General features: G+C 44.7%; 2 protein-coding genes and 1 long non-coding RNA gene across 10 annotated transcripts in view; 1 reads left to right on the plus strand and 2 right to left on the minus strand.

Moving 5' to 3' along the window:
* Positions 1-10,731, minus strand: part of Tbc1d1 (TBC1 domain family member 1) — a 179,302-nt gene extending 168,571 nt beyond the window's left edge. For 2 of the 7 annotated variants that reach the window (XM_070012432.1, XM_070012431.1), the window contains exons 1-2: positions 10,521-10,719; positions 978-1,503 (exon numbers count right to left, since the gene is read on the minus strand). In XM_070012432.1, the coding sequence (XP_069868533.1) occupies positions 978-1,394 (417 nt within the window). In that variant the 5' untranslated portion in view covers positions 1,395-1,503; positions 10,521-10,719. Of the gene's footprint in view, positions 1-977; positions 1,504-10,520 lie in introns of all 7 variants that reach the window. The other 5 variants (XM_070012433.1, XM_070012434.1, XM_070012437.1 and 2 more) reach the window with 5 other exon arrangements.
* A 197-nt stretch (positions 10,732-10,928) lies between these two features.
* LOC138820682 (uncharacterized) lies at positions 10,929-26,086 on the plus strand. Of its 2 annotated transcripts, XR_011369945.1 has the most exons (4): positions 10,929-11,142; positions 11,644-11,791; positions 12,243-12,351; positions 25,953-26,086. It is a non-coding gene; the product is annotated as an uncharacterized lncRNA (long non-coding RNA). The 2 variants fall into 2 exon arrangements; XR_011369944.1 differs by lacking the exon at positions 10,929-11,142 and having other exon boundaries at positions 11,318-11,791; positions 25,953-26,081.
* The window catches only part of Pgm2 (phosphoglucomutase 2), a 29,966-nt gene continuing 28,159 nt past the window's right edge, over positions 25,986-27,792 (minus strand). Inside the window, exon 14 of the mRNA XM_070012439.1 lies at positions 25,986-26,820. Within this exon, the coding sequence (XP_069868540.1) occupies positions 26,718-26,820 (103 nt within the window). The 3' untranslated portion in view covers positions 25,986-26,717. The remainder of the gene's footprint in view (positions 26,821-27,792) is intronic.

Here is a 27,792-nt window from a genome sequence, read left to right on the forward strand (position 1 = left end):
AAACCTTAATCCTCAGATCTTAGCCTCCTGAGTATCTAGCATTGTAAGTGTGAGCCATCAGCACCTTACAAACTTACACTTTCTAATAGCTATTATTATTTTTTGAATGCTGGTACTAGAGCTTGAACTCAGGGCCTGGGCTCTGTCCCTCAGCTTTTTATGCTCAAGACTGGCACTCTAGTATGGCACTGGTGGCTCACACTTGTAATCCTAGGTACTCAGGAGACTGAGATCTGAGGTTCACTGTTCAAAGCCAGCCTAAAAGCAGGAAAGCCTGTGAGACTCTAATCTCCTATTAGCCATCAGAGAATTAGAAGTGGTGCTGTGGCTTAAAGTGGTAGAGCACTAGCCTTGAGCAAAAGAGCTCAGGGACAGCTGCCTAGCTGCCCAGGTGACCAGGTCCTGAGTTCAAGCCCCAGGACTGACCAAAAACAAAGACTGATACCCCACCATTTAAGCTTTCACTCCCAGCTTTTTGGTGGTTAATTAGAAAGAAGAGTCTCACAGATAGTGGAGGCTGGCTTTGAATGCTGATCCTTAGAGATCTCCACCTCCTGCATAGCTAGGATCACAGGCATGAGCCACTAGTGCCCAGTCTAATACCTTTCAAAAATATAAATTATTGGACTAGGAATGTGGCTTAGTGGTAGAATGCTTGCCTAGCATGCATGGAGCCCTAGGTTCGATTCCTCAGTATCACATAAACAGAAAAAGCTGGAAGTGGCACTGTGGCTCAAAGGGTAGAGTGCTAGCCTTATGCAAAAGAAACTCAGGCGGAGTGCCCAGGCCCTGAGTTCAAGTCCTAGGACTGGCAAAAAAGAAATCCTTACAAACCCAATATTCAGTTAAATAACCTATGTATAACTGCCACATGATCTCCTTATTTGTTCCAGTCTACTTATAATAAATTTCCTGGCCCCAAGACAATTAAAAACATTGCAGCTCCGTATTATCCCTTAGGTCCCTTCTTAACTTACTTTAGTCTGATCATCGGCTTTGAAGACATAGCAGATACTCTGCCGGTGCGCAGCATCTTCCTTAATGAGACAAGCAAAATAACTGGGGTCGTGACTATTATGAATCAGTTTGTGCACACGCTGGGGCTTGCACTCAAAGATGCTGGAGCAGATCAGTGGGTCCCATTGTTGACTTCTCCCTGGGTCAGGTTCACATTTCAGTCCAGAGGGTGAAACCCAAAGTCGCACTTGCTTAGTGACAGGCTCTTTTTTGGAGGCCTGTCCACTAAGTCTTCGCACCTCAGCCACCACCCATGGCAGCATGGGCATGGTGGTGAGAGAATGCACAGGCAAAGAGCCTACCAGCTGAAGGCCGAAGTCCACCGAGACCTCATTAGGAAATGCGTGCTTCCTTGCTGTGAATGTTATGGGCTCCATCTTGGAAAAGGAATGGAGACTCAGCAAACCCTTGCTGCTGGATTCGTAGTGCCGACCAGCTGAACAATCCAAACGAACAATCTATTCTACACGCTTTTGATGCAGAATCCTGAAGGAGAAACAGAGGTATTAGAATCAAATAAAGTCACAGCAATAGCTACTTTCAGAGAGTTGTTATTCCAGAACTTAAAAGTCTGAAACACAAATACAAAGAGATACAGATATGTGCTCAAATAAGCTACTCTGGCTAGAGAGCTTTCCTGAAAGGGAATGATGAACCTGTCACACTCGTTATAGGATACAAAAACACCACTGGGAAAGTTCAAGAAAGCATAGGAATAGAGGGATAGCAAAGTCACGCATGATAGAAAACAATATTTCTCTCCTCTGATGGCTTTACACCCTGTTCTATTCCATAGCCAAAAAGATTCCTTCCAAAAAGAAGTCTCATAGGGAAAAAAAATCAACCATCCAGCAACCAAACCAGCTTTAAAGAAGTGTTTAAGGGTTCATCTACAGACTTGTCAATTTTTACCCACCTCCATTTTTTTTCCTGGTCCTGTGGCTTGAACTCAGGGCCTGGGTACTGTCTCTGAGCCTCTTTGTGCGTAAGCCTAATGCTCTACCACTTGAGCCACAGTGTCACTTCCAGTTTTTTCTGACAAGCTTATTGGAGATAAGAGTCTTACAGACTTTCCTGCCCAAGCTAGTTTCGAATCATGGTCCTCAGATCTCAGCCCCCTGAGAAGCTAGGAATGATGAGCCACTGGCACCTGGCTCCACAACCATTTTTTAATGTTGCTAGGGGATGAACTCAGGGCCTTATGCATGCTAGGCAAGAACTCTACCACTGAGCTATATCCCCAGCCCCTACTCAAGTTATGAAAGGGGACTGTCTAGAGATTCTGATCTACAGATCTGTATTCCATTAACATCTCCCCAGTATCTATCAGGTTTCAAGCACCATCCTAAACATTATTTTAATTCGTGTAATGTAAGTCATTCCAGCCCGAACTTTGTTATTTAAACATCTCCCACCCTCCTTCCCAGAACTTCTCTCCAACAGGGTTAACAGCATCGGTGTTGATTTTATTTACTATGTTAAGTCAGCTTTCAGTCACTGTAACAAAATCCTGAGATAATGAACATATTAAAGAGAGAAAATTTATGTCTTGAGGAGATGATGGAATGCTCAAAGAGGTCTTCAGATCATCAGGAGTGGATACTGGGAGGGGATAATGGGACTTTAGCGTCTTCCCTGTCCTGTCTTTCGTTCTCAGTCATAAGGTGAGTGGTTTGGTCAGCTACTTGCTCCTGCTGTGATGTATAGCCTGTTTAGACTACTAGGGGGTCCATACTTTAACATTATATAGCATCGAGTCACTTAGATTCCTTCATCATATCAATACTTTTAACTCTATCATCTAAATACATCTTTTCTTTCTCTCGCCAATATCTACTTGAGCTAATTTGCAAATACACAGGATTTATCAAGTCACTTCTCTGCAAGTAGTTCCTCAATAACTTCCCTATCCTTAGAAATCTAAGTTCTTCTATGTGGCCTGTACAATCACATTGGAATATGGTCCTGTATGTAGCTCCAACTTTACATTCTCCCCATGTCCTCCTTTGCATTCTTCTTGGCTCTGAAGACAGAGAACTGGACACAGTTCCCCACATGCAACGTGGCTCAGTGCACAGTGCATCTTGTTCCTCTCTCCTCCGATTGTAATGCGGATGGCAACTTAGAAGGGGGCTTGGTTTTCCTTACATACAAGCTAACAACTTGGTAAAAGATAAGAGATTCCTGGGTCAGAGACAAAGGACAATTGATTACATGGACCAAAAGCAACAGTTAGTTCCTTGACTCCTCGTGCTCACAGGTCAGGTGACACTTGTATCACAGGGTACTACAGGAGCAGAAGCTGAGCCTAGGGAACCTGACTATTAGGAAAGGAAGCCTGTTCGGCCTTACCCCAGAGAAAGATGCCTTCTCACATAGCTGGTTGCTACAGAAACATAATTGACAGTGTAGTCAGGATAAAAGCAGGCAGTGCCTCTGCCCACAAGATGGGTGTAAACACAGGGCCATGAGGATCATCTCCTAGCCACCCCTACTCTTGTCCTTAAACCTAACTCATTTGAATGTCATAGCTCAGATGACCATCACCTCTTTTCTCCCAACATGATTCAGAGCTACCACCGTCATGTCCTTACTGCACTTTGGACCTAGTCATATTTATTTTAAGAATTGAATAGATGTCCTTTGACAGGATTGCAAACTTCTTAAACACTTTAAGACTTGGGGTTATAAAACTCAATATTTTAACTCTTTAGGAAAGAGAAAAGAACGCTATGTAGCTTTCCTCTTTTTTACATGAGACATATTCTGAAAGTAATGTTTAAATAAATCTGAACATATTTCAGATGTTTTTAATTTTAAATGTTCAAAAGTTCAAAAATAAACCAATACCCTTATGATTCTAAATACATTTTGTGAAAGTGAATCCCTGACTTCCTTCCTTCAATGTACAGTACTTATGATGATGAAATTAGTCTTAGAATTCCAAAATAAAATAATAGTCCTCTTTCTTCTCTTGTCTCTCTTCAACTTACAGGTGAAAGTGGTATTAAATGTCTGGCTTGACATTCACTCCTGTAACTGAATCGGCTTTAAGTTTTAACCGTTGACAGCTGCTAATCCCAAGACATGCCTACAGAAGTACTAGTATTACTACAAAGAACACGGCCGCATCTACCAAGTATTCTAAATGAAGCAGTTATTAATCAGGTGGCAACAAGGATAGCAAAACTACTTTCAGTTTTCTGCTCTTTTAAATGCCTCGGTAAATAATCAATCATCAAATTATACTGTCATTTTATTGACAAAACTATTTGAAAAACATAGTCTCTACTTGTTGGGGCTTGAACTCTGGGCCTTGTCTTAGATATTTTTGTTCAAGTCTGGTTCTTTACCACTTAAGCCCTGTCTCCACTTTCAGCTTTTTCTGTTTAAGTAGCAATAAAAATCTCTTACATTTGTGGGCCAATTGAAGATTTCAGGTATATGAGCCACCTACTTTTTACTTTGTTTTTAAACAAGCATGCTCTTAGTTTCTGTTAAAAAAAAGTACAGTAGACTTTATTTAATATTGCTTATAAAATATCAAATGATAAGTTTGACCTCAGACATAACTGTTAAGTTGAAAACAATTCAGATACTTCTAATGTAAGATACATGGTCACTTCAACTAGATAATAATTACTTTTCAATAATAAGTTTCATGAATAGATACACTAATTCAGCAATACTAACAAGCCATTACATTGTTTGCAAAGCCATTTCAATACACATTATTTACACCTGACCCAGTAGAACCATCTATACCGTAAGCCTCAGATAGAACCAACCATCTATTCCACAGAGGTCTCTTCTGCTTTGTATCCATGGAAGACAATAATCTGATCTTTACATCATTAAGTCTCCTGTTAGCTTCTTCTTAGTAGAGCGCTATGTACAAGCCTAATTCTGTTGTATTCTACACAACGCCTTCATTTCTACAGTAACCCAAAAGACATTTCTACCTTTCTTAGAACAGTTGCTGGGGTTCCTGCAATACTACCTCTGCCCGGAAGCAGGCACTTAAGATCATAAAATTTTAAAATCAACAAGGTTCTCTTATGCCATTTAGAAATATCCTTCTTAAGTGAAACTGGGTTCTGGAGAGGTTAAGTGGGCTTGTCCAAATTTAGTGATAAAATTAGGACAGCACAAATCCCGATTGCCCATCCAAGAGCTGCAAAGAACCTCAATTTCCCCACGAGGACATTTTCAAGTCTCAAGTTGAAAACGCAAGTTACTTAACTTCTCCAAACTCAAGCTCATTCTTACAGCAGAACAAAACAAACTCATCTTGTTAAGTTCTATCTGTAATCTGTGAATCTCATTTTCATAATACATAACACCAAATGTCTCCAACACAGTGTGAGGATACAAAGCTGCTTTTCTGAACAAAAATGAGGGGGAGCTACATGAAGAAGGGATGGGATCTATTGATCAGGAAGCGAGAGAAGCAAGGGTAGGTGTTGGAAAGCTGCCTAGTGGGAACCCCCTCTTTTCTCAGCCCTATCACTCCCTCCAGCAAGCCACAGAGAGTAGAATGTGGACTTTTCCATTGCCAACAACACACAGCCTCCCCAGAATGCTGGTGGGAAGGTGCTATGATTTGCATGGGGTTTGTGTGTGACCCAAAGGTTGATGTATTGGAATTGTGGTACTCAGTATGACCATATTGACAGGTACTGGCAACATTAGAGTCATGGCCTAGAAGGAGGTGACTGGGTCATGACCTCCATTTTGAAAGGTTTAACGTTGGTTTCCTGGAGTGGGCTATGTCTGCAGGAATGGCTTTGTTTCTCTAAGAGTGGGTTGTTATAAAGGAGTCTGGTTCCTCCTCACTGTCTTGCTTTCTCTCTTGACAGGTGATCTCTTATCCTCACATATGCCCTTGCCCTGGATGCTCTCCACCATATTGGGACCCCAGCCAGGGGACCCTAACCAGATGCCAGTGCATCTGGCGACATTCCAGCCACCAGTATTATAACCCAAATAAATCTTTTTATAAGTTGTACAGTCTTGGGAATTTTGTTTCCACAACATAAAATACACTAAGATAGAGGGAAAAACAGATGAAGAAGATGGAGGAAAAGATGGAGGAAAGGGGATTAGGGGCTTCTAACTTCCAGCCACATTAGGAACAAGCCAATACTAACAACTTCTAGGGGATCCCAGTGGGAAATTCTGAGATAGGCCCTTACTTCCCTTTGTGAATTGATGGTTAACTAAATGGGCATATGCCTGAGCAGAAGTCTCCTTCAATCTGAAGTTCTCTGAACTCATGCAACAGGTCCACCAACTCATGTACATAATTTGCTTCCCTACACAAAATCCCACACCAGTCAGAGCAGTGAACTCTGCACCCAGCAGTTGCCCAGGTAGCAATGATCTTTGCAGGTTTAGCTATTCACCAACTAGCCCCAGAAGCTGACACCCACAGATGCTTCAATAACTGGTGAACCTAGCAACATGACTTGGACAATAATACTGCTTTTAAATGGCTTCCTTCTTACATAAGTCAAAGGTCAGTTCTTGTATCCTTTTGTATTTTACTGCACAGGAAAAAGGGGTGGAGGATGGAGGTGCTAAGTAACCCTCAGAGCTTATATATAACCTTTCTATATGGTTGTTGTCAGGAATAATAATGGTTAACTTAGTAATAGTTCCAGGTGTGTATTAACTGATTTAACTCTTGAAACCACCCTGAGTAATATGGAGTATTCTATAGCATTTACCATCATGTCCAATTTAAAGTGGAGGCAGGAAGGAAGGAGGCAGCACAGGAAATGAGCACATCTGCCTAAGATCATCCTGGTAGAAAATGGCAGAAGGGATGGTGGGGAAAACAAAGGAGGAGGCAACAATGCTTGGTAAGAAATGCACTCATTACCTTGCTCATGTAACTGTAACCCCTCTGTACAGTATTTTCACAATAAAAAACATTTAAAAAAAGAAAATGGTGGAATCTAGATTTGAACCCAAATCTTTTGGCTCCAGAGCTGGTGCTTGCTCTTAAGCATTTCACTAAAGGATTACCTATTAACCAACTACCTTTTCTGGGACACTTGATAGAGATGACCTTGAGTATTCTCTCTACTCTGAGATTGGCAGAATTTGAATCCAGACCTGTCTTACACAAACTTTTGTTCTTCCCAATATGATGCTATCTTTAGAAGGGAATAACCTCCAACTAATGGCTTAGCTTAGTTTATTCTATCTAAGGTTTAGGTAGCCTCAGCAATGTAAATTTAGTGCCTAAAAAATAAAACAAATAGTAGCAACAAGTAGTTTCCATTGTGTTTATGTACCAGGTACTGTTTTAAACACTTTATGTGCTTACCTACTTTGGAAGTTCAGATTCACCAACTACATATGGTGCTTCACTAAAGTGAAAGATTTGCCTTTGCTTTCAAAGGGAGAAATGTCCATGGTTATCTCGAAGGAGAGAGGCACAATCAAAACTAAATGTGTGACAGCTCTAGAACATACTTCTTACATTCTTTGTACTTGCTCTGGAACATAAGTGTCAAGATAATTTCATATGGTCCACACATGACAGGTCTTTTTATAACACTGGAAACGTGGAAAAGACGTACACTCTCTAAGAACCTGTCAAAATATCAGAATAGATTTTCTTTTACTTGAAAGCGGAAATGGTTATGTCTTTTGTGAATAAACTTTTTAAAACATATTTTTATTGGGATGTGAAATTGAAAAGCAAGCGTTGAGGCCAGCCTGCAAAGGGAGGTATAAGGAAATAGTTCTGATTAAAGACTTCAGTCCTTCGTCGTCACTCCAGGGAGCTGAATCCCAACTTCCTCAGCTCCTGAGCAGACTCTGAGCACTGTCTGAGTGAACAGATTTCCACTTCTCCAAGTTTTAATGAGCAAGAAAAGTTTTGGGGTGACTGTGGCTGTCAAATTTGAAAAGTGCAGAGTGAACACAGAAAGAGCAAAAGCACCCGTGCCAAGACACACACACACACACACACACACACACACACACACACACACACACACACACACATATATGCAGGAGAATCTGAAAAGTGTGGGGACTGGGAATCTACAGAGAAATACTTGGAAGGGTACAGGAGGCTTGAGGGGCTGTCTCTTGTAGAAAGAAAATTAAAAGAATGTTCAAAGATAGAGTACTCACCGGGCATGGTAGCTCATGCCTTTAATCTCAGGAGGCATAGGCAGGGCAAAAGTCAGAGTACCATTCTAGGGCAAAAAAGTTAACATTAAAAAAAAAAAAAGAAAACAAATAGGTCTGGGGACATGGCTCAAATAATAGCGTGCCTACTTAGTAATCAAAGCCTTGAGCTTGAACTCAGAGATGCTCTAGTACTGCAAGAAGCTGGTGGCAAAACTAACAACAGAAATAAAACAAGCAACCCTCCTTCTGGTATATTCTAGAAGATTCCAGAAGAAGAGGGCTAGATGGGAGTGCCCACTCTCACCTGGCTCTGCACAGTGGCACACATGATGGTAACTTCCGGCCTTCCTGGCCTGGTAAGGAAGGACAGAGGGCTGGTCCATCAGCCACCCATCATTTCTTCCTCATACCCTCTTGATACTGTGGCATGCTGTCTCATGGGATAAAGGATGAATATTGACATGAGTGCCACCCAACCAGAAATGTTATAGAGAAAGGGAGAACGCCATGGTGATGGGGCAGAGGGTGCATTTGTAAAACTCGACTTGGATTCCAATTCATTATTTGGCCAATGATAGTTTCTCCTTGCGGAGGCCTGCAAATCACTGAACTGGTTCATGTGAAGGCATGTCATCATTCACCAGATGCTTCTGTTTCCTCCTTTGAACCACAGCTTATTCTTTGTCTCCCAATCCTCCATTAACTGTATTGTTAACTACATCATTTTATACTCAGAATTTCCCAGCATGCACTTGAACTCACAGTTCTACCCAGTCTTGGAGCACACATTATGTCAACAATTATGTATAGAAGGATCTGGGGGTACTTATTTCTCTATAACAAACAAATACAGGCAGATTGGAAACTGTGGTAGCATCCAATTTCAAACAGTTGTCAACACACCTTTTTACAAACGTTTTTTTTTTTTCCCTTGCAATTTCTAGATTCCTTAAGACAGTCTTCAGGGTTCCCAGGCAGGAGGAGGTGATTATGAGACACACCTCCTGAACCTGGTCCAGCCCTTCAATGCTAGCAGGGCTCACCAGCTTCAGCTCACCGGCTTGAGGGCCTGCTAATCCAAGCCAATGATAGGACGTGAACAGTCAGACAGGTGGAGGGAGTTTTGCAAGGTGATTCCAGCCTCCTGAAACGATGCTCCTTTCCTTGGTCTACTCTAACCCCTCCCCACACAACAGGTTCCTCCCACACAACAGAACCCCAGGGTGGCAGGCCTCCACTCCTGCCAATCCCACCTCACACCTGCGGGGGAAGAGGCATTTCTGCTCCCCCAAAACAAAGGTTCTTTATCGGGGCCTCTACGTTCAGCATCTAGGCCCAGTGCAAAAAAGTTTGTAAGTTTAGACTTGTAGCGATAGCTAAGAGTTCCACGGGTGAGTGTGACCTATTTAAAGCAGGTCGTTGTAAAACTCCATCGGAGCCTAATTAGATAAATGAAACCATCCAATCCTCTCCAAAAGGAGAAGCAAGACGGGCTCGAAGAAGCGAACCATAGACCCCGGTGAAAACTAAAGGATTTTGGTGAGAGGAACAACCATCACTTTCAATTTCTTCTCTTTTCCGAAGCAACTTCCGGAGGACAATCTATTTTAAATAGAATCACAACGGGGAAAGCCACGTTTGGGTGGATTGCAAGCAAACCGTCATCTCTTTACACACACACACACACACACACACACACACACACACACACACACACACACACACACACACCTCTAAAAGAAAAGCTAACAGCCATGAGGGGCGAAGTTTGAGGTCTCACGTCCACACAGACAAGGAGGAAGCTGCTAGAAGCAATGAAGCAGGCTTTCAAAATGACTGGTACAGGATGTGCCCATAGAAAGCGGCGTTGCGCGTACCGGAGACGCTGCCAAAGTTGCTACTGCAGAGTAACCCTGAACTTTTAAAGGGGGTGGCACGGGGTCACCTGGACCACCCCCTTCCTCCTAATCAGGCCTCCTGCGTTGCAGGGGAGCCTAGGAGATATTTGGCGGGAGGAAGGGAGCGAGGGCAGGAGGGAGGAGCAGGAGATGCCGGGACCAGCGAGCCGGGGAGGGGCCGGGTGGGAACTGCAGGAGCTCCCCACGCGGCGCGCACCGCACACCCGGGTTTCGCTTTCCTCCAGACCGGGGTGGGGTGGGGGGACCACAGGGTGGCACCGAACTCGCGCCCGCCACCGAGCCCCCCTCACGGCGAGGACAGCAGGATCGCCCCCCACCCACCCTCCCGGACTGCCAGGTTCCAAGGCAGCCCCGAGAGCGCGCGGCGCGGGGAGGGGATTCGGGGGTCCGGACTTCACGCCATGCCCGGGGGCAGACCTAGGAGGCGCCTACCTGTGCTGGGGGTACGCGCGCTCAGAGCCCCGGGCCCGGGCCGGGCGCGCAGGAGCTCGGGGGCATCCTGGGGAGCGCCCGGGCGAGCGGGGCATCCGCGGTGCGCGGCGGCTACGCTGTCTTCCCGCCTCCCGGCGCGGCAGCGCTCCGCTGGCTCCCGCCTCTCCTCGTCCTCCGGGCGGAGGACCCCGCGGGTCCCACGGCGGCGGCGGCGGCGGCGGCGGCAGCAACAGGCACCGTGGTCGGCTGGCGGCGGCAGCGGCAGCGGTGGCGGCGGCGGGGGGAGAAGAGGGAGGAGGAGGAGAGGGAGGAGGAGGAGGTGTCTGCGCCCGCCCCGCTGGCGTTTCCCCCTCCCCCGCTGGGCGGGCACCGGGTGGAGGTGGGGGGGCAGGGAGGTGAGAGGGAGGACTGAAGCCGGGATCTCAACTCCCGCGTCCCGGCAGCTAGGAGGAAGGACGCGATGTCCCCCCTTCCTCCCTGCGCCGGGTGAACCTGCCCCGCGGCCCAGCCCAGACCCGCGGGTCCCCGGCGACCCACAGCTGCTGCAGTGCGGGGCCTCCGCGGCCTCCGGGCCCTGCCTGCCTCCCCTTCCCGCCGCCGTCCATCCTCAGCCCGCCCGGAGGTGGGGGGTTCCCAGGCGCCCTCCCCCACCGCTGCCCCGTGGGGACGCGAGGGGCCCCACGCGCGCACGCGCGCGCGGGATGGAGGCCCTGCGCACGGGATGTGTGGTCGCACACCCTGTTCTGGGCGATCTATTTATAGCAGGTGGCACTGCCTGGTCGCTGGCGGGCCTGGGAGGCTCTTAGCAGGTGGCACCGCCAGCCTCTACCCCCCCCCCCCAGGGCCTGGCCTCTCCTCGCCACTCTTCGCCCTCGGAAATGGCCGTGGTGAAAACTGCGCAGCACCCTTGGGGTGGGGTGGGGTGCATCACCCCTTCTTCCTGTCCTAGGCTGGGTTGCCCTATGGGGGGGGGTGCTGACACCCCAGGCAAGGAAATAAGGGAGTCCGGATGGTAGGGAAGGTTGAAACGCGTTCCCTGGTTTATAAACCTCTGTTGAACCCCATCTGTGACCCGTGGCAGAAGTGACGCAGAGCCTGGATTGAGCGCTCTTTCCTTCCACAGGCCCCTCACACATGCACGCACGCACGCGTGAGCACACGCACATACTCCCTGCGGCGGCGTGAGGGGCATAAGGAGAGAACCACGAGATGGAAAAGGCTCCAGAAGTCTGCAAGAAACAGGCACACCTCCCAAAGCTCTGCTCCACCAGGTAAGAGTGGTAATTTCACCTGCAGGAAAGCAGGAGGAAGCAGAGAAAACTGGGGGGCCCAACACCATCTCCAGAGACTAGGAGGAAACAGGGGGAGTCCGGCATGAAGAAGGGGGTGGATGCAGGGTGAAGACAGCTCAGAGAAGCCCAGGTGGCATCTTGGAGGATTTGTGCCATGCCTGGGTATGTTCAGGGCTATGCCCACAGGGCTCACCACATTCTCCCTGCCATTGGCATCCGTCGCATAATGCTGAGCCCTTTCTTTGTTGTGGCAGTGTACCTAGTCTCGAATCTTTTTCTATTTATTTATTCTTTTTAGAAAAAGAGGTGAGTAAACTGGGCAAGGGTGGCTCACACCTGTAACCCTAGCTGTTCAGAAGGCTGAACTCTGAGGATCACAGGCAGAAGACTGTGAGATGCTTCTCTCCAATTAACTCTTATCTCCAATTAGCCAGAAGTGGTGCTGTGGCTCAAGTCATAGAGCACTAGCTTGAGCACAAAAGCTCAGCAACAGTACCCAGGCCCAGAGTTCAAGCCCCAGAACTGGAAAAGAAAAAGAGGTGAGTAGTAGATACGGCATGAAAATTTTATTGAGTAGACTATGTATTGAGGTATAGAAATTATTTTTTTCTGATTATGAGACCAGAAAAACCAGTTAAACATGTTGCATTGTTTTCTCCTGGATCATACCACAGTTACTCAGTAGTTTTTCCTTCAAGTCCAGGGTACAGTTCTCTTTCCCTCCCTGAGGTGGCCTGCAGAACATAGCTGCCTCCAGAAGGCTAGGATTTGGGGAGATGCCTGACTGAGGGTGGCTGAATTATTGCCCAGTGCCCCCACCCTAATAGAGAGGGCGGCAGGCAAAGTCACACCTAGGACTCTGCCTAAAGATGGTCATGGCCAGAGTCCCCCCTCACTAGGCTATTCTACTCCCTGTTCCTTTTCCTCTCTTACCCACTTCCTGTCTGCATTCCTAGCCCCAGAGTATTGAAGGCAGCCAAATAGCATCCCTAATAGGTCACAAAGGTAGGAAGTGAAGGAGTGGGGGATGGAGGCAAAGCTAGGCCTCGTCTCTCATAATGCCATAGTGATATGAGATGAGACATCTTACCCCACCCCATTGCTGAAACTAGGAAGTGCTAGCTCCATATCTAACTTAGTGGCAAATGACCCACCCCTAACGTGGGTCAGAAAAGGGCCATGGGCTTATGAGAAGCAGCAATTTCTGCAGCACTTTTCTAGTTCCCAGGACTAGTTGGTGCCTGAGCAATGATATGCCACATTTTATAGGGCTTTTTGCTTTCTAGAAACAGAACTCCCTCTGTCACACAAAGAATTCTGTACAGCTTTTTCTGCCTACTTGCCCTTTGACTTGTAGCAGCTCTAAGAGAAATAGTAGAGACTCTAGAGCTCTTCTTATGAGTATGTATACCAGAACTGGGGTTTGAACTTAGGACCCAAGTGCTGCCTTTTAGCTTTTTTGCTCAAGGCTAGTGCTCTACCATTTGAGCCATAGCACGGCTTCAGACTCTTTGGTGGTGAATTGTAGAGAAGATTTTCCTGGATTTTCCTGTCCAGGCTGGCTTTGAACCTCGATCTCAAGACTTCATTCTCCTGAGTAGTTAGAAGTACAGGCATGAGCCACCATCACCTGGCCAAAATAGGTTTTTAATCAGTGGACCCTTTCCAAAATCTTTATCAACAAAGACAAAAGTTAAGATTGCACGAGATAGAAGCCTAGCATACTGAAGTGGTTCACTGTGTGCACGACTCATTGGTGGGCAGTGACTTGCTGAAGCCCCAGTCAGAGAAAGTTCTAGCAGCAAATCCATGATCAGTGGACAAGTATGCAAGAAGCAGGGTTGTGCCTTGAGCATGGACAGAGTAAGCATCCCAGCACCAATGCTGTCATTACCAGCCCTGCCAAGCCCACAGGGATTATTCTACTCTAAAGAGTGTCACGTCCTGGCCAAAGAGTTTAGCTAGAAATCCATGTGGGGAGAAAGAGGCAATGTATCCAGCCGGAGCAGGCTTCTGTGCAGCGTCTGATGTCCTTTTATGGACAAAGTGGAGAAAACTCTGGGCACTGCTCCCCTTCGCTTCTCAGCAACTGCTCTTATTTGTCATGGCTCTGCACAAACAACTCAGTGCAGTTCTCTGAGGGTGTCCAGTCTTACCAGGGGTTCCCACTTCCCCCTGCTTCCCATCCAAGTGAGTTGTAGGCTGGGCATGGCTGGCTTGCACACACATCATGCCTTGTTATGATACCTAAAGTCATATCAGGTCAGTGAGAGGCTTGTGATTGGTCCCCATGATTTTACACAGATGCTGTACGCGGCTGAGCTTTCAACCCTACGGGATTCCCTCCCCTTCTCTTTCAGGGCTGTGAAGGCATGGCTGATTCTTGTGAGTCTGGTTAGAATGTAGTAGCCAGATAACCTCCACCCTGCTCTTCTCTTTCTACCCCAAAGGCTTACCTCAGTGTAAAAGCTCAGGGAAAGCTCGGCACCCGTGGCTGTAATTTAACTACTCAGGAGGTTGAGATCTGAGAATCAAGGGTCAGACCAGCCTGGATAGAAAAGCTGGTGAGACTCTGATCTCCAGTTAACCACCAAAAAGCCAGAAGTGAGACTATGGTTCAAGTGGTAGAGTGCTAGCCTTATGTAAAAAAGCTAAAGGACCATGCATGCCCAGACCCTGAGTTCAAGTTCTAAGAAAAGAAAGAAAGAGAAAAAAGCCAAGAGAATCTTTTGAAATAGCAGTTGGGCCCTGTCATTACTTGACTTAGAACCTTCCTGTGGCTTCTCAGACTTCTCAAGAGTAAAGGTTCAAGTCCTTACAATCCCTATGGGATCTTTAGGGTCTTCCCCCTCCACCACCCTCACACCACTGCTGCTGTATCGCATCAGCGATGACAGCTCCCTCACCCCACTCCTGCCACTGGCACAAAGCCTGCAGGCACACTCCTACCCCAGGTTTTGTGCCCACTATGCCCTGTGTCTAGTAGGTACCCTCAGATAGGCACTTTGTCCCCTACTTTCTTCAGGACTTTGTTTACATATTACTGTCACCATAAGGCCTTTCTGACTACCTTCTGGAAGATGGGATCACTGCTACACACACACATGCATGCACGCACATGCAAACACACATGTGTGCATGCATGTGCACACACGCACTACTTGCCTCCTTTTCCTGTGTTGTATTTCTACACAGCACTTGCCCTCTACTAAACTAAGTTGGCAATTTGTCTATCTTGGCATCTATTCTTCCCCCTTCCATGGAGCAGAAAAGTCTGTCTGTTTTGTTCACTGCTCTATTTTGAGACTAGAGCCCCACTCATAAAAGGTGTTCAGTTTATCTGTGCTGAGCAAATCAAAGGATGGAAATATCAAACATCACATGGCATTTGCAGGTTTACTGAATCTCTTTGTATCATCGCCCCTTTGATTATCCACTTCCTAGGCCTTCCCTCCCCTCTCCCCCGCCCAGTACCCTCTCAGGTTTCCCAACCATGCTAGCAGGTATGTCAATCAGTGCCTATCCCCAGAGGAGCTGAATGCTAACACATGGGATGCCTTGTTTAACACCCACGTAGTATCTGATGTCCAGGTCCCTCACGAAAGAACTGCACAGTCATGCTATAACTGAGAACTCACTCCAGAAGTATCTGGAGTGAAGTAGCTGTCAGAAGTCAAGTTAAGAAAGATGTGATTTTGGAGCCTTGCATGAAAAAAAAATCCAGTAGGTCCTCCAGAATCTCCATCTTCTGAACTCAGTTCTGCATCAGGTCAACCCACGTGAAGAAATTGTATGTGGATTCCATCTTTTTTTGAAATAGATGTTAACATTATTCCATTCATGCATATTGGGAGAAAACATTTGATCAAAATTCCCTGTTCAGTCTGGGAATATTGTTGAGGATGTTACTTAACACATTATGCAATGACCAACCCTCCCTCCCTCCCTCCATCCATCTCTCCCTCCTTTCTCCCTTTCTCTTTCTCCCTTCCTTCCATTCTTCCTTCCTCCTTCCCTCCCTTTTCTTTCTTCCTCTTCCTCCCTCTCCCTCTTCCTCCCCCTTCCTCTTCCCTTCTTTCTTTCTGTGATACTTGTTAGGCAAGTGCTTTTACTGCTTTCTCATAACAACTCTTTTGCTTTAGTTTGTATTTTAGATAGGATCTCACACTTTTGCTTAGTCTGTCTTCAGCTCATGATCCTCCTATCTCCACCTCCAGGTAGCTAGGATTACAAATGTACCCAACCTTAGACAGTATCCCTTTAACAGGAATCCAGGAAAGCTTTCTCTCAGGGCTCTACCAGGAAAATTTTTTCTTTGAACAAAACTGGACATGTTTGGATCCTTGCAATGACTAATGGACTCAGGGGTCACATTTGGTGTCCACTGTTTAGCATGTGTCTAGGTTTTTTGTGTGTGTAGTAACAACCTTTTTAAAGCCATTGCTACCTGTATTGCATGAAACCAGAACTGACTGCCCTGAATTCTGAGCCCATGTTTTTCCTACTTTGCAAGCATTAACAAAATGTTTTATGATGTGCTGAGATTTAATGGTAGGATCCCTTAGTGTGTGTGTGTGTGTGTGTGTGTGTGTGTGTGTGTGTGTGTGTGTGTGTGTGTGTGTGTGTGTGTGTGTGTGTGTGTGTGTGTGTGTATGTTGATGCCTAACCTAGGGGAAAGGACATAATAGCATCCCTCTGTCAATCCTAGTGTTTGGAGAATCCTAAAGACTAGAAATAATGGTTTGTACCTAGCTTATGCTACTACATATACTAGCTTTCCCTTTAGTCTGACTTTTTTTCTTTAATTTTTTATTTTTGTTACCCATCCTGGGGCTTGAACTCAGGGCCTGAGGATTGTTCCTGCCATTTTGCTCAAAGTTAGTGCTCTGCCACAGTCTCATTTCCTGATTTTTGATGGTTAATTGAAGATAAAGTCTCCGGTTAGGCTAGCTTAAAACTGTAATCTTTCTCTGAGTAGTTAGTAACTGCAATTCTCAGGTCTCTGCCTCCCAAGTAGATAGATTACTGGAGTGAGCCACCAGTGATCAATACTTTCTTTTCTTTATTTTATTTTATTATTCACTTATTTTTTTAAATTTTTCTTGCCTTGATTTCATTGAAGCCATCTCCAGTCATTCATTCCTGAGATACAGATAACATGAATGAATGAATGAATAAGTGGGCAAACAGACTTCTAAGACAGAGCACACACCAACTTGCTCTCCTTGGCACCCAGCTCCACACAGCACCAAGTCTCTTCTTTACCTAATCTGTGTGCTAGCTGCACAACACAGTACTTTATCATTTATTTTTGGTGTCATCTTCTTCACCCCTTTCTTAGTCCTCAGAGAGTATGATTTTCCCTTTCCCTCCTAGTATTGGAGCTTAGCAAGTTCAATTGCATGGTCCAAAGACAGAAAACCTCCAGGGAGAGGCTGCAATGTTAACTTAGATATCCTGATAGCAAGCTTGATTCTTTTCCTCTGAACCACATCATTGTCTTTGTGTGTGTGTGTGTGTGTGTGTGTGTGTGTGTGTGTGTGTGTGTGTGTGTGTGTGTGTGTGTGTGTGTGTGTGTGTGTGTGTGTGCAGGGTGCTCTTCCTTTTTTTTTTTTTTTTTTTTTGGTTGGTCATGGGGCTTGAACTCTGGGCTTGGGTGTGTCCCTCAGCTCTTCAGCTCAAGGCGAGCACTTGACTACTTGAGCCACAGTGCCACTTCTGGTTTTCTAGTGGTTTATTGGAGATAAGAGTCTCACAGACTTTGGGGCTCAGGCTGGCTTTGGACATTGACCCTCAGATCTCAGTCTCCTAAGTAGCCACCAGTGCCCAGCAGGGTGCTCTTCCTTACCTTTTAGCATTTTCCCTGAAGGCTGTTACTCTACCACTTGAACTACATCTCAGTTTTTGTTTTGTTAGTTAATTGGAGGTAAGTCTCATGGACTTTTTTGTCTAGGCTGATTTTGAACCTTGATTCTCAGATCTCAGTCAACTGAGTAGGTAGGATTACAGGCGTGGACCGATGGCATCTACTGCCTTTTAAATTGCTGTTTTTGAAAGAGCTATTTTACAGAGTGGTTTGTTTAGTGAATAAGAAACGAGGAGGGTCTAATTATTTCCTTGGTTTTCAGAATAGCCTTGTCACTGGACAGTCCTGGAAAGACCTAGCCATGACTGGGGTCTTCTGCCCCTGTCCTCCTGTAGCAGGAAGCAGCATGGTAGCATGTAGCGAGCACTTCTGACCATTTTCCCTAGTGTGTAATAATTTATATTGTGCAGCAGCACTGTCGCAAAAGCTTGCTTCATTACTTAGTTATTTCCCTTACCATTAAAGCTGAGCTAAAGACATTTAGCAGCCTCCATTTTCATGTTACTAAATATAAAATGCTCTATTCCAGAGAAAGTGGGTCCTCGATTAGGAAGCTCAGGGGGAAAAGGAAGAGGGAGGTGGCACTTCCTGAGATTCTAAAATGACCCCGACAGCACCTCAAAGGTCTTTGTAAAGTCAGGTGCCTATGGCTCATGCTTGTAATCCTAACTCCTCAGAAGACTGATCTATGGGGATCGTGGTTCAAAGCCAGCCCAGGCATACAAATCTGAGGGATCTGAGCAGATCTCCAGTCAACCAGCAAAAAGTCAGAAATGGATGTGTGACTCAAGTGGTAGAGCACTAGCCTTGAGTGACACAGCTAAGGGACGGCACCCAGGCCCTGACTTCAAGCCCCGGTACAGCACACACACACACACACACACACACACACACACACACACACACACACACACACACACACGCATGCATACATACACACATGCACGCATGCTTAAAAAAAGTTGGTATGTGCTTAGTAGGTGCTTTCCACCAGTGAGATTGACCACGGAGCTGTTTGTTCATGGGCTTGGCAGAGAAATAGCAGATGCCTTCCCTGTCTTCGGCATCTTATCCTTTTCCTTCTTGCAAGCAAACACATTAGCCTGCCTGCTGCATGGCAAAAGGCATGAGGCTGATGAGGCAGAGGCTGAGGATGTACTGTGCACAGCACAGAGGGAGCGTGCGCTTTGTGTTCTTTTCGGTTGCCCTGGAACTTAAGTCCCTTGTGAGCTGGGAGAGCTGAGATGAACACTACATATTATAGCGAGGAACCCAAGCTGAGGAAGAAATCCCACACTGGCTAGCAAACCTGCCCATCCTTCACCACACAGGAAGATATACAGGGAGACATTTCTTCATTACCCAAGACATTAAATCAATCTCCCCATTGCCCTGGAGGGAGGCATTGTTGCTGTTTTTCAAAGCTGTTCTCAACATCTTTGGAAAGATATTCATAAGGAAACCTGCCCGTGTCTCTGCTCCTGTGCAGAAATGCAGGCAACCTGGGGAGTGACGTCTCAGTAGTCTCCCCATTTTTATTCTTGTGAATTCTAAGATCACTTTGTGTAGCTGGTTGGGGTAGTATTATCTTGCTAAACATAAATGTATGATTTAAGTTTCCACATTTAGATAATTTTAGAAAACATGTGAATGGTATCGTCTAATTAATTGCAGGGTGTGCTAAGCAGTTCATTTTTAAAAGACCACAAAAGGTTTATAAAACAACAATAGCAACAAGACAGTGAAACAAACACCAAACTGCTTTGTGTTAGTGTCTGTATAAAACAGGACTTGGGAAGTTCTCACAAACTGAAAACAAATCTCTGCCAAGACACAAACAAGAAAACTTAAGAGACACTACAGAACTATTGGCTGTGAGGGATAGTACACACACTCACCACATTAAAAATATTGCAGTTCAAAATTGTAGGTTATAAAACAATCTGAAAGAGGGAAGTGAAATTGAGGGAGTATTCAGAAACATGCAAGATAAATAACTAGTCCACAGCAGACATGGGGGCTGTAGCGTGAAATGGGATGCGGATAGAAAAGAAGATTTGCAAAAACGACAAATGGAACTTTCATATTTTTTTTTAAAAGAAAACCATTGACATTTGAAACTCCAAAGAAGGATTAAACAAAAGATGAGAAACTAGAGAGATTCATGAATTGGATTTCAGAGGAAATCACAGAAAGGCAGCACAGAGAAAACATGAAATGTACGGCTAATATCACCATGAAACTAAAATAATGAAGACAAAGATGGAGGAGAAGAGGAAAGAAGAGAAGAAGGCAAAGGAGGAGGAGAAGAAAGAGGAGGGAGAGTAAGAAGAGGAACAAGAGGAGGAGGAAGAGGAGGAGAAATGCAGACAGGCAATGAACAAATGACCCAATCTCACTATGTGAAGGTCACAAACAGGCTAACCATCTCTGCTAGAGTAACTGCCACCTCAGACGGGGAAGAGGATGCAGGCTGTGCAGGGCAGGGAGGGCCCGAGGTGTCCCCAGAAATACCAGGAATGTCCCCCATCTTCCATGGTCCTAGAAATAAATAAATGGCAAGCAACCGCCTGTGAACTGAGCAGGAAAAAGAGCTGGAGATGTTTTATATCTCAAAATACTTTTTTTTTTAAATCAAAACTTCGTTAAAGAAAGTAAAACACATGATAGCAAAGTACAAAAGACTGGCAGCTCACTGTTGGTCAGAAAGGAAAGTTCAGAACACAGTCCAATATTGCATGAAAATCCCAGGGGAAAATCGACATCAGCATAGAATATTTCTCTTCAGAACTATAATTAATGAGTGAGGTGACTACAGACTTTGTCAGACCAGGATCAAAAACATGTGCGTCAGCAAGAAGAGGTACAAAAGGTGGATCCTGGGCTAAGAATGTGGCTTAGTGGTAGAGTGCCTGCCTAGCAGCACCATCCACATAGAAAAAGCTGGAAGTGGCTCTGTGGCTCAAGTGGTAGAGTGCTGGCCTTGAGCAAAAGAAGCTTGGAGACAGTGCGCAGGCCCTGAGTTCAAGCCCCAGGCCTGGCAAAAAACAAAACAAAAGGTGGATCCTTCATAACTAAAAGGTTGACTAATCTACACAGACATCAACGTTTTAGAAGTAACGATTCTTGAGGAGCTTTTACAATGATGTGGCTATCCTCCACACATGCACACACACACGCATGTGCTCGCACGCGCACACACACACACACACACAATATGATTCATGAGAGTTATTCACCATGGTATTGTTTGAACGAGCACAAATCAGAAATACCCTCGATATTCATCAAGAGAGGAACTCTTTTATGATACAAAAGAAATATATTTCAGCATGAGTCAGATTTTCCTACATTAACCACCTCAAAATCTCAAGTGGGTTGTTATAACAAATGTGGATTTCTCAATACACTCCAGCTACAGGGAAGGAGGGAGTGAATAATTGCAAACACTAAACATTATTTTGCAATTACTAAGTAGAAGCTGCGCAGTGAAGAACAATATGTGGTAGCCTACCATTTGGATAAAATCAAGGTAAGAATCAATCAGCTGGGAAGTTGACTCAGTGGTAGAGCGCTTGCCTTGCATGCATGAGGTCCTGGGTTCAATTCCTCAGCACCACATAAGCAGAAAAAAGCCGGAAGTGGAGCTGTGGCTCCAGTGGTAGAGACCTAGCCTTGAGCTGAAGAGCTGAGGGACAGTGCCCAGGCCCAGAGTTCAGCCCCCATGACCGACAAAAAAAAAAAAAAAAAAAAAAGAATCAAAGTATCTACCGTATTATTGTCCTGTACACAAAATCTCTGGAAAAAAGACACTTGAAACCAGCTGGGATGATTGCCTTAATGTGTGGGAATTGGGTTCTATGAACAGGATAGATGAGAGATAGCTCAGCTCTTGGGTTTTTGTTGTTGTTTTAAAGTTTCACGCCACCATGTTATCTAAGCACAAATTCAGTACCTGAATTGTTTGGGTAGAAGCTGAGTTATTAAGTGGTAACATTTTTAGATGTGACAGTGGGATATGGTTGTGTTTGTGTGTGAAGAGGCCTTTTCCTCTTCATACTAAAATAGCTACGGGGGGGAGATGGAAAGGGATGGGAAGGGGTAACAAAGGAGGAGGCAACAATGTTTAATAAGAAATGCACTCATTACCTTGCCCATGTAATTGTAACCTCTCTGTACAGTATTTTCACAATGAAAAATAAAATAGCTACAGTAAGAGTCACTGGTCTGGGTCTTGCTTCAGAATGAAAGGTAACGAGAAAAATATAGGTAACAAGATTGGTCATGAACTGAGGTATTGCTATGGACACTGTCTGGGTATGGTGTGTACTGTTCTTTGTAAAACTTCTCGATTCTAACAAGAATAAACAAGAGTAAATTCTCACAATAAGGAAAAGACAGGTGAGTCAGATGCTGCCATCATGGAAGGATCTGGACAGATGTGACTAACAGTAGTTTGGGGACATACTCTGGCTTGGGGATAGGCTACACTTAATGCAATAGAACATCTGGGTAGGAGTTGGGGAACTTGCTATGGAAGTCTGTAGCATGAAACAACTACAGCCCTCAGATTCAGAAGCTTTCAGAGGCCAGAGATCAATATAACATAGGGAGTGAGCCACTGAGGGTTGGAAGGGAAATAAAGGAAGTCTGTGAAGAAGTAGCCTCTGCTAGCCTCTGCCTCCATAGCTTCTCCTTGTGTGTGTGTGTGTGTGTGCATGCGCGTGCACACATGGGCACGGAGTGGGGCTTAAACTCAGGGCCTTTTTGCATTTGTTTTTTTCCCTCAAGGCTGGAGCTCTAGCACTGAACCATACTTCCACTTCTAGCTTTTTGCTGGTTAATTGAAGATATGAATCTCATGGACTTTTTTCTCCAGGTTAGCTCTGAACTTCAGATCTCAGATCTCAGCCTCCTGAGTAGCTGGGATTACAGCTGTGAACCACCAGTGCCTGACAGCTCACTTTTCTTTATTAATAAACGACAGGAACACTGAACCTGATAGGGAACAACATTTCACTCTTACACCTAGGAGTGCCTTCCTTAAAAACCTGTTCTTCCAATGAGTGCCAGAGTTGAGAACAATGCATTTAATTTTGAGGCGGGGGTCCGGTCATTGGGCTTGAACTCTGGGCCTGGGCGCTGTCTCTCAGCTCTTCAGTTCAAAGCTAGCACTCTACCACTTGAGCCACAGCACCATTTCTGGCTTTTTTCTTTTTTGCTTATGTGGTGCTGAGAAATCGAACTCAGGGCCTCATGCATGCGAGGCAAGCACTCTACCACTGAGCCACCTTCCCAGCCCGAGAACAATGCATTTTAAAGAATGAAGCAGGCTCTGCTATGTCTGTAACTTGCAACCCTAACTTCCCTTTGGAAGTTGCACAATACAATTTTGAAAGGTTTTCAAGAGCTAGTTTAGACCTGGAGCTGACTTTTCACTCTGTGTGCCCAGCTCTATTCTGCACCAGATTTTGGGCCAAACAAGTGGCTTCATTGCATCCAAGGAGGCAGCTGGAGTCAAATGGGAAAAAAAAGTCCAGATTCCTCAACACTATTCTATATCCTCCTGACCATGACCATGGCGGTAATTATGATGAAGTGCCTCCTCTCTCCAGTTTTCCTTCTCCTTCAATTAATCCCAGAACTCAAAATACTCTGCTTCCATGTAGAAAATGATTCCATCTATAAAAATGATTTATTTTGTGCTAGTGGTGGAGTTGAACTTAGGCCCTGCATGCTATTCCTGAGCTTGTTCTCATAAGACTGGCACCCTACCACTTGAGACACAGCTCCACTTCTGACTTTTTCTAGGTTAACTGGAGATAAGAATCTCACAGACTTTCCTGCCTAGGCTGGCTTTGAACCTCAATCCTCAGACCTTAGCCTTCTGAGTAGCTAGGATTACAGGCTACAGTTGGCTAATATTGTTTTAAAGTTAGATTCTCATCTACCTATGAATGTGATGTCTTTTCTTTCAGAAAGTACTAGGTTTGAACTCAGGATCTCTCCATTGTCAAACAGGTGCTCTACCACCTGAGCCAGGTCTCCAGCCCTTATTGTCTTAGTTATTTTTCAATTACAGTCTCCTGGTTTTGCCTGGAGTTGATCTGGGTTGAGATAGTCCTTTCTACAGTCTCTTGTGTTGCTAGGATTACAGATATGCCCTACCAAAGCCTGGCTTTTTTTTGTTGTTGTTGAGAAGGGAATCTTTTTCTTTTGCCTGTGCTGGCCTTGAATCTCCATCCTCTTGGTCTCCACATTCTGAGAAGCTGGAATTATAGGCATGAATGAGTCACCACACCAGTCTGTGATATCTTGCTTTGAACAACTGAATAGCTCTACATAAATAAATAATCTGGTGAGAAGAATGGAACAAGGGAAATCTGTGGGGGAAATGACATGTAAATAGCATCCCAACGTCATTTTTAAACACAAATGTTAGGAGTGTGAACTTGACAGTTTTTTGAAGAGAGTTCAGAAGGAGGCACACCCAAACTTCCTGTCACACTAGAAATGCCTTCCTATTCCATGGCCGCACACTATGTGGATATCAAGTGGGTATTTCTCTTGCATCAGTGTCCAGATTTACACATGACTAGCAGGATACAGAACTCCTGTAGCACTGATGTGAATGAAAACACAACTCTGAGGATGCTTTTAGTACTCAGAAACCATATAAACATGTTGATGCTATCCTTCAAAACTCTCTTCAAAGTAGGACATAGTATCTATCTATCTAGCTATCATCTCTACCTACCTACCTACATATCTACTTATCTATATATGATGGTACTGGGGCTGGAACTCAGGGACTCAAGCTCTTTCTTGGCTTTTTCACTCAAGGCTGGTGCTCTACCACTTTTTGAGTCAAACCTCTCCTTCTGGCATTTTGGTGGCATTTTGGTAGGCTGGCTTTGAATTGAGATCTCAGTCTCCTCAGTAGCTGGGATTATAGGTGTGTGCCACCAGTGTCTGGATGAAGCATTTATTTTTTAAACCCAGTTGATTTTCCAATACCAATGAAGCAATATTGTCCCTGAATAGTACCATGAGTGACTTGATAAGTCAATACAAAGATAAATGAGAGGCACCCCATGATACTTACAGGAAAGAGGAACAAGCTGTTAATTCAGAGACCACCAAGAAGAAATTAAAAAAAATTAACCTGCCTTTCCTCCCTCCAGTCAGTCTCTAAAACTTAATTTGGGATGTGTTCTTTTTAGGTACAAAAAAAAAAAAAAAGGGACGGCCACCTGTGCATTCAAATTGGATTATCTTCCCAGGCAGGGAAAGCCATTAGGATGCAGTCAGGCAGCTGTGACAGCCCTGATCACGGCCAGTGGCCACTGTTTTGTTCCTGAGAGCCTTCTCCCAGCCTCTGCCTGCTTTGCAGGTCTGTCTTGTCCCCAATTCTAGCACACTCGCAGCCACTTCTCCTTCAGGTGGCCATGCCACGCAGCTCTCCTCTTTGGTATGAAGTATTTTTCCTTTATCTGAGATGTTAAATCTTAGGAGAGAACTAGCTAAGCATTATACCAGGGAGAATTCCCAGTTGCCCTGTATAGATTTTTACGTACTTTAAAGACCTCCAGGAAGAAATAACTTCAGAGACTATGCAGTGGAGTTTCTTCATTTGAAAAAATGACAAAATTATCACCCCAAACTCATAGTTTTATGTTAGGATGCGGTCCATGGGGTATAACAGTGGACTGACACATGTCTACTACCACCATAGCAGACAGAACAGGAGTTTCACTGTCCCTCGGTCCTGCTCTGTCTATTCATGCCCTGCTCTCTGCCTGCTCTACATCCAGGTCTCCTCACTGTCTTCACCTCAAGTGATAATGTGTGTCATTTCACTACAGAAACAATGGACCCTAGGGTGGGAACTGTTGACTATGGGGGAGCCTATGTGTCTGGAAAGGGGTTCACAGGCCAATTCTGAACCCATCACTCAATTTTACTACAGAACTAAAGCTACACTACTGGAGCCTGAACTCAGGACCTAAGCGTTATCCCTTAGTTTTTTCCACTCAAGGCTGGCACAATATCATTTGAGCCACACCTCCACTCCTGGCTTTTTAGGGGTTCATTGGGGATAAGAATCTAACACACTCTTCTGTCTGGGTTGGCTTTACAGCATGATCCGCAGAGCTCGGTGTCCTGAGCAGCTGGCGTTTACAGGCAATTCTCACCGGCAACCATATAAAACGGAGTTTTATGTAAAACAAAATTGCAAAACTCTTTTAACACTGCTTTTGTTTTACTTCACAGGTTCCTATGAATTGAATATTTCCGAAACATGAAGACAACATTTGACCTACTCATTTATTTTAATTATAAGAAATTCATAGAAACATAAACTACAAATATATCTAAATATAGTAGCCCAGAACTTAATAACTGTATAGGATTTCTGATTATTTCAATTGCATATCAAAAGAATTACACAGAAGACACACATTTATGCAAATGAAGACATTAATTACAATCTTCTTTTGAAAGTTATTTTAAAAATTTTCATTAAAAAAAATCCAGATAATGCCCAGGTATAATAGAGAGAGAGAGAGAGAGAGAGAGAGAGAGAGTGTGTGTGTGTGTGTGTGTGGTGTGTGTGTGTGTGTGTGTACTGGGGCTTGAACTCAGGTCCTGTCCCTTAGCTTTTTTACTCAAGGTTGATGCTGTTCACTTCAGCCATAGCTTCCCTTCCAGCTTTTTGGTAGTTTCCTGGAGATAGGAGTCTTACAGACTTTCCTGCCCAGGCTGACTTCAAAGGATCCTTGTATCTCAGTCTTCTGAATCACTAGAATTACAGGCATAGGATGCCGGCTCATGGCAGCATTTTAATAAAGATGTTTGCTTACTTTTCCTCAAGTTCTTAAAGAATAAACATAAAACAAGGAGGAAAACGTATCTCCATAAGCTATATAAATATTTAAGAGTGATAATTTGAATTGCTTGGCCCTTAGACATATTGCTTTAAAAAGTCAAGTTCTGCTTAACTGGAGGTAAATGTAAATCCATTCAGACCAGAGTCCTTCACTCTGCCTTTGGCTGCAGATGATACTTCTGTGGCTGGAAAAAGTTTTCTTCAATAGCATCAACAAGGTCATTCAGTTCCTTCTTCAGTTGCTCAGGATCACTGGGAAATGAGAGGGGGGAATCCAGGTCAAGGGATTATTCTAACATGTCTTTCAAACACTCTCCATTGACCAAGTGCACTAACCCCAAGAGGAAAACCAAATAAGAAAACAGAACTCCAATAACTTATGCATGGAAATATATCTGTTAACTGATGAAAAAAAGTCCCAATAAGATATTAATTTATTTTCCTTAAAGGTTTTTCCCAATTACCTCTTATTCTTTGCATTAGAATGTGTGTGTGTGTGTGTGTGTGTGTGTATGTGTGTGTGTGTGTGTGCACGCACGCTCTGGTGCTAGGGCTTGAACTCAGGGCCTGGATGCTGTCCCTTTTTCACTTAAGTGTTCTACCACCAGAAACTACCACCAGAAATGCAGCCCCACTTCTAGCTATTTGCTGGTTAAGGAGAGGTGTTTCAGAGACTCTCCTGCTTGGGCTGGCTTTGAATGGTAATTTTCAGATCTTGCCCTCCTGAGTAGCTAGGTAATTTTCAGATCTTGCCCTCCTGAGTAGCTAGGCATGAGCCACCAGCAGTAGCTAGGCATGAGCCACCAGCATCTGCCACATTAGAATTTTTAGATTTTGGGCCTAGCATCTCTAGATTTCCAATGCATGTACCTACTAGTGTAGAGAAAACTTTCTTGATTCCAAATCCTGCTGTACTTTTATCCAGGATATCCTGAGTTCTGAATGCCCCAGGCTAAGCCTGTCCCTAATGTCTACCCATCCCATTAGGGGACAATCTGTTTGCAGGTCTGAGCCATCAAACACCAGGAAATGCCCCCTGACTATTTTCCCTTGGGAATTGAATTCATCTTGAAAAAGAAACAAGCAAAAAACTGTCATTACTAAAGTATAAACAAAAATAGGGAAGTTGACCTAAGAATCAAGTATGCAAGGAATATGGGAACTCCTTATTTATATGTAGCAAACAATTCACTCAGTTATGCTGGTTTGCAGCAGCTTATGGAA

Source organism: Dipodomys merriami, unplaced genomic scaffold, assembly GCF_024711535.1.
Source record: "Dipodomys merriami isolate MVZ:Mamm:240054 unplaced genomic scaffold, mDipMer1.0.p SCAF_9, whole genome shotgun sequence".
NCBI classification, from domain to species: Eukaryota; Metazoa; Chordata; class Mammalia; order Rodentia; family Heteromyidae; genus Dipodomys; species Dipodomys merriami.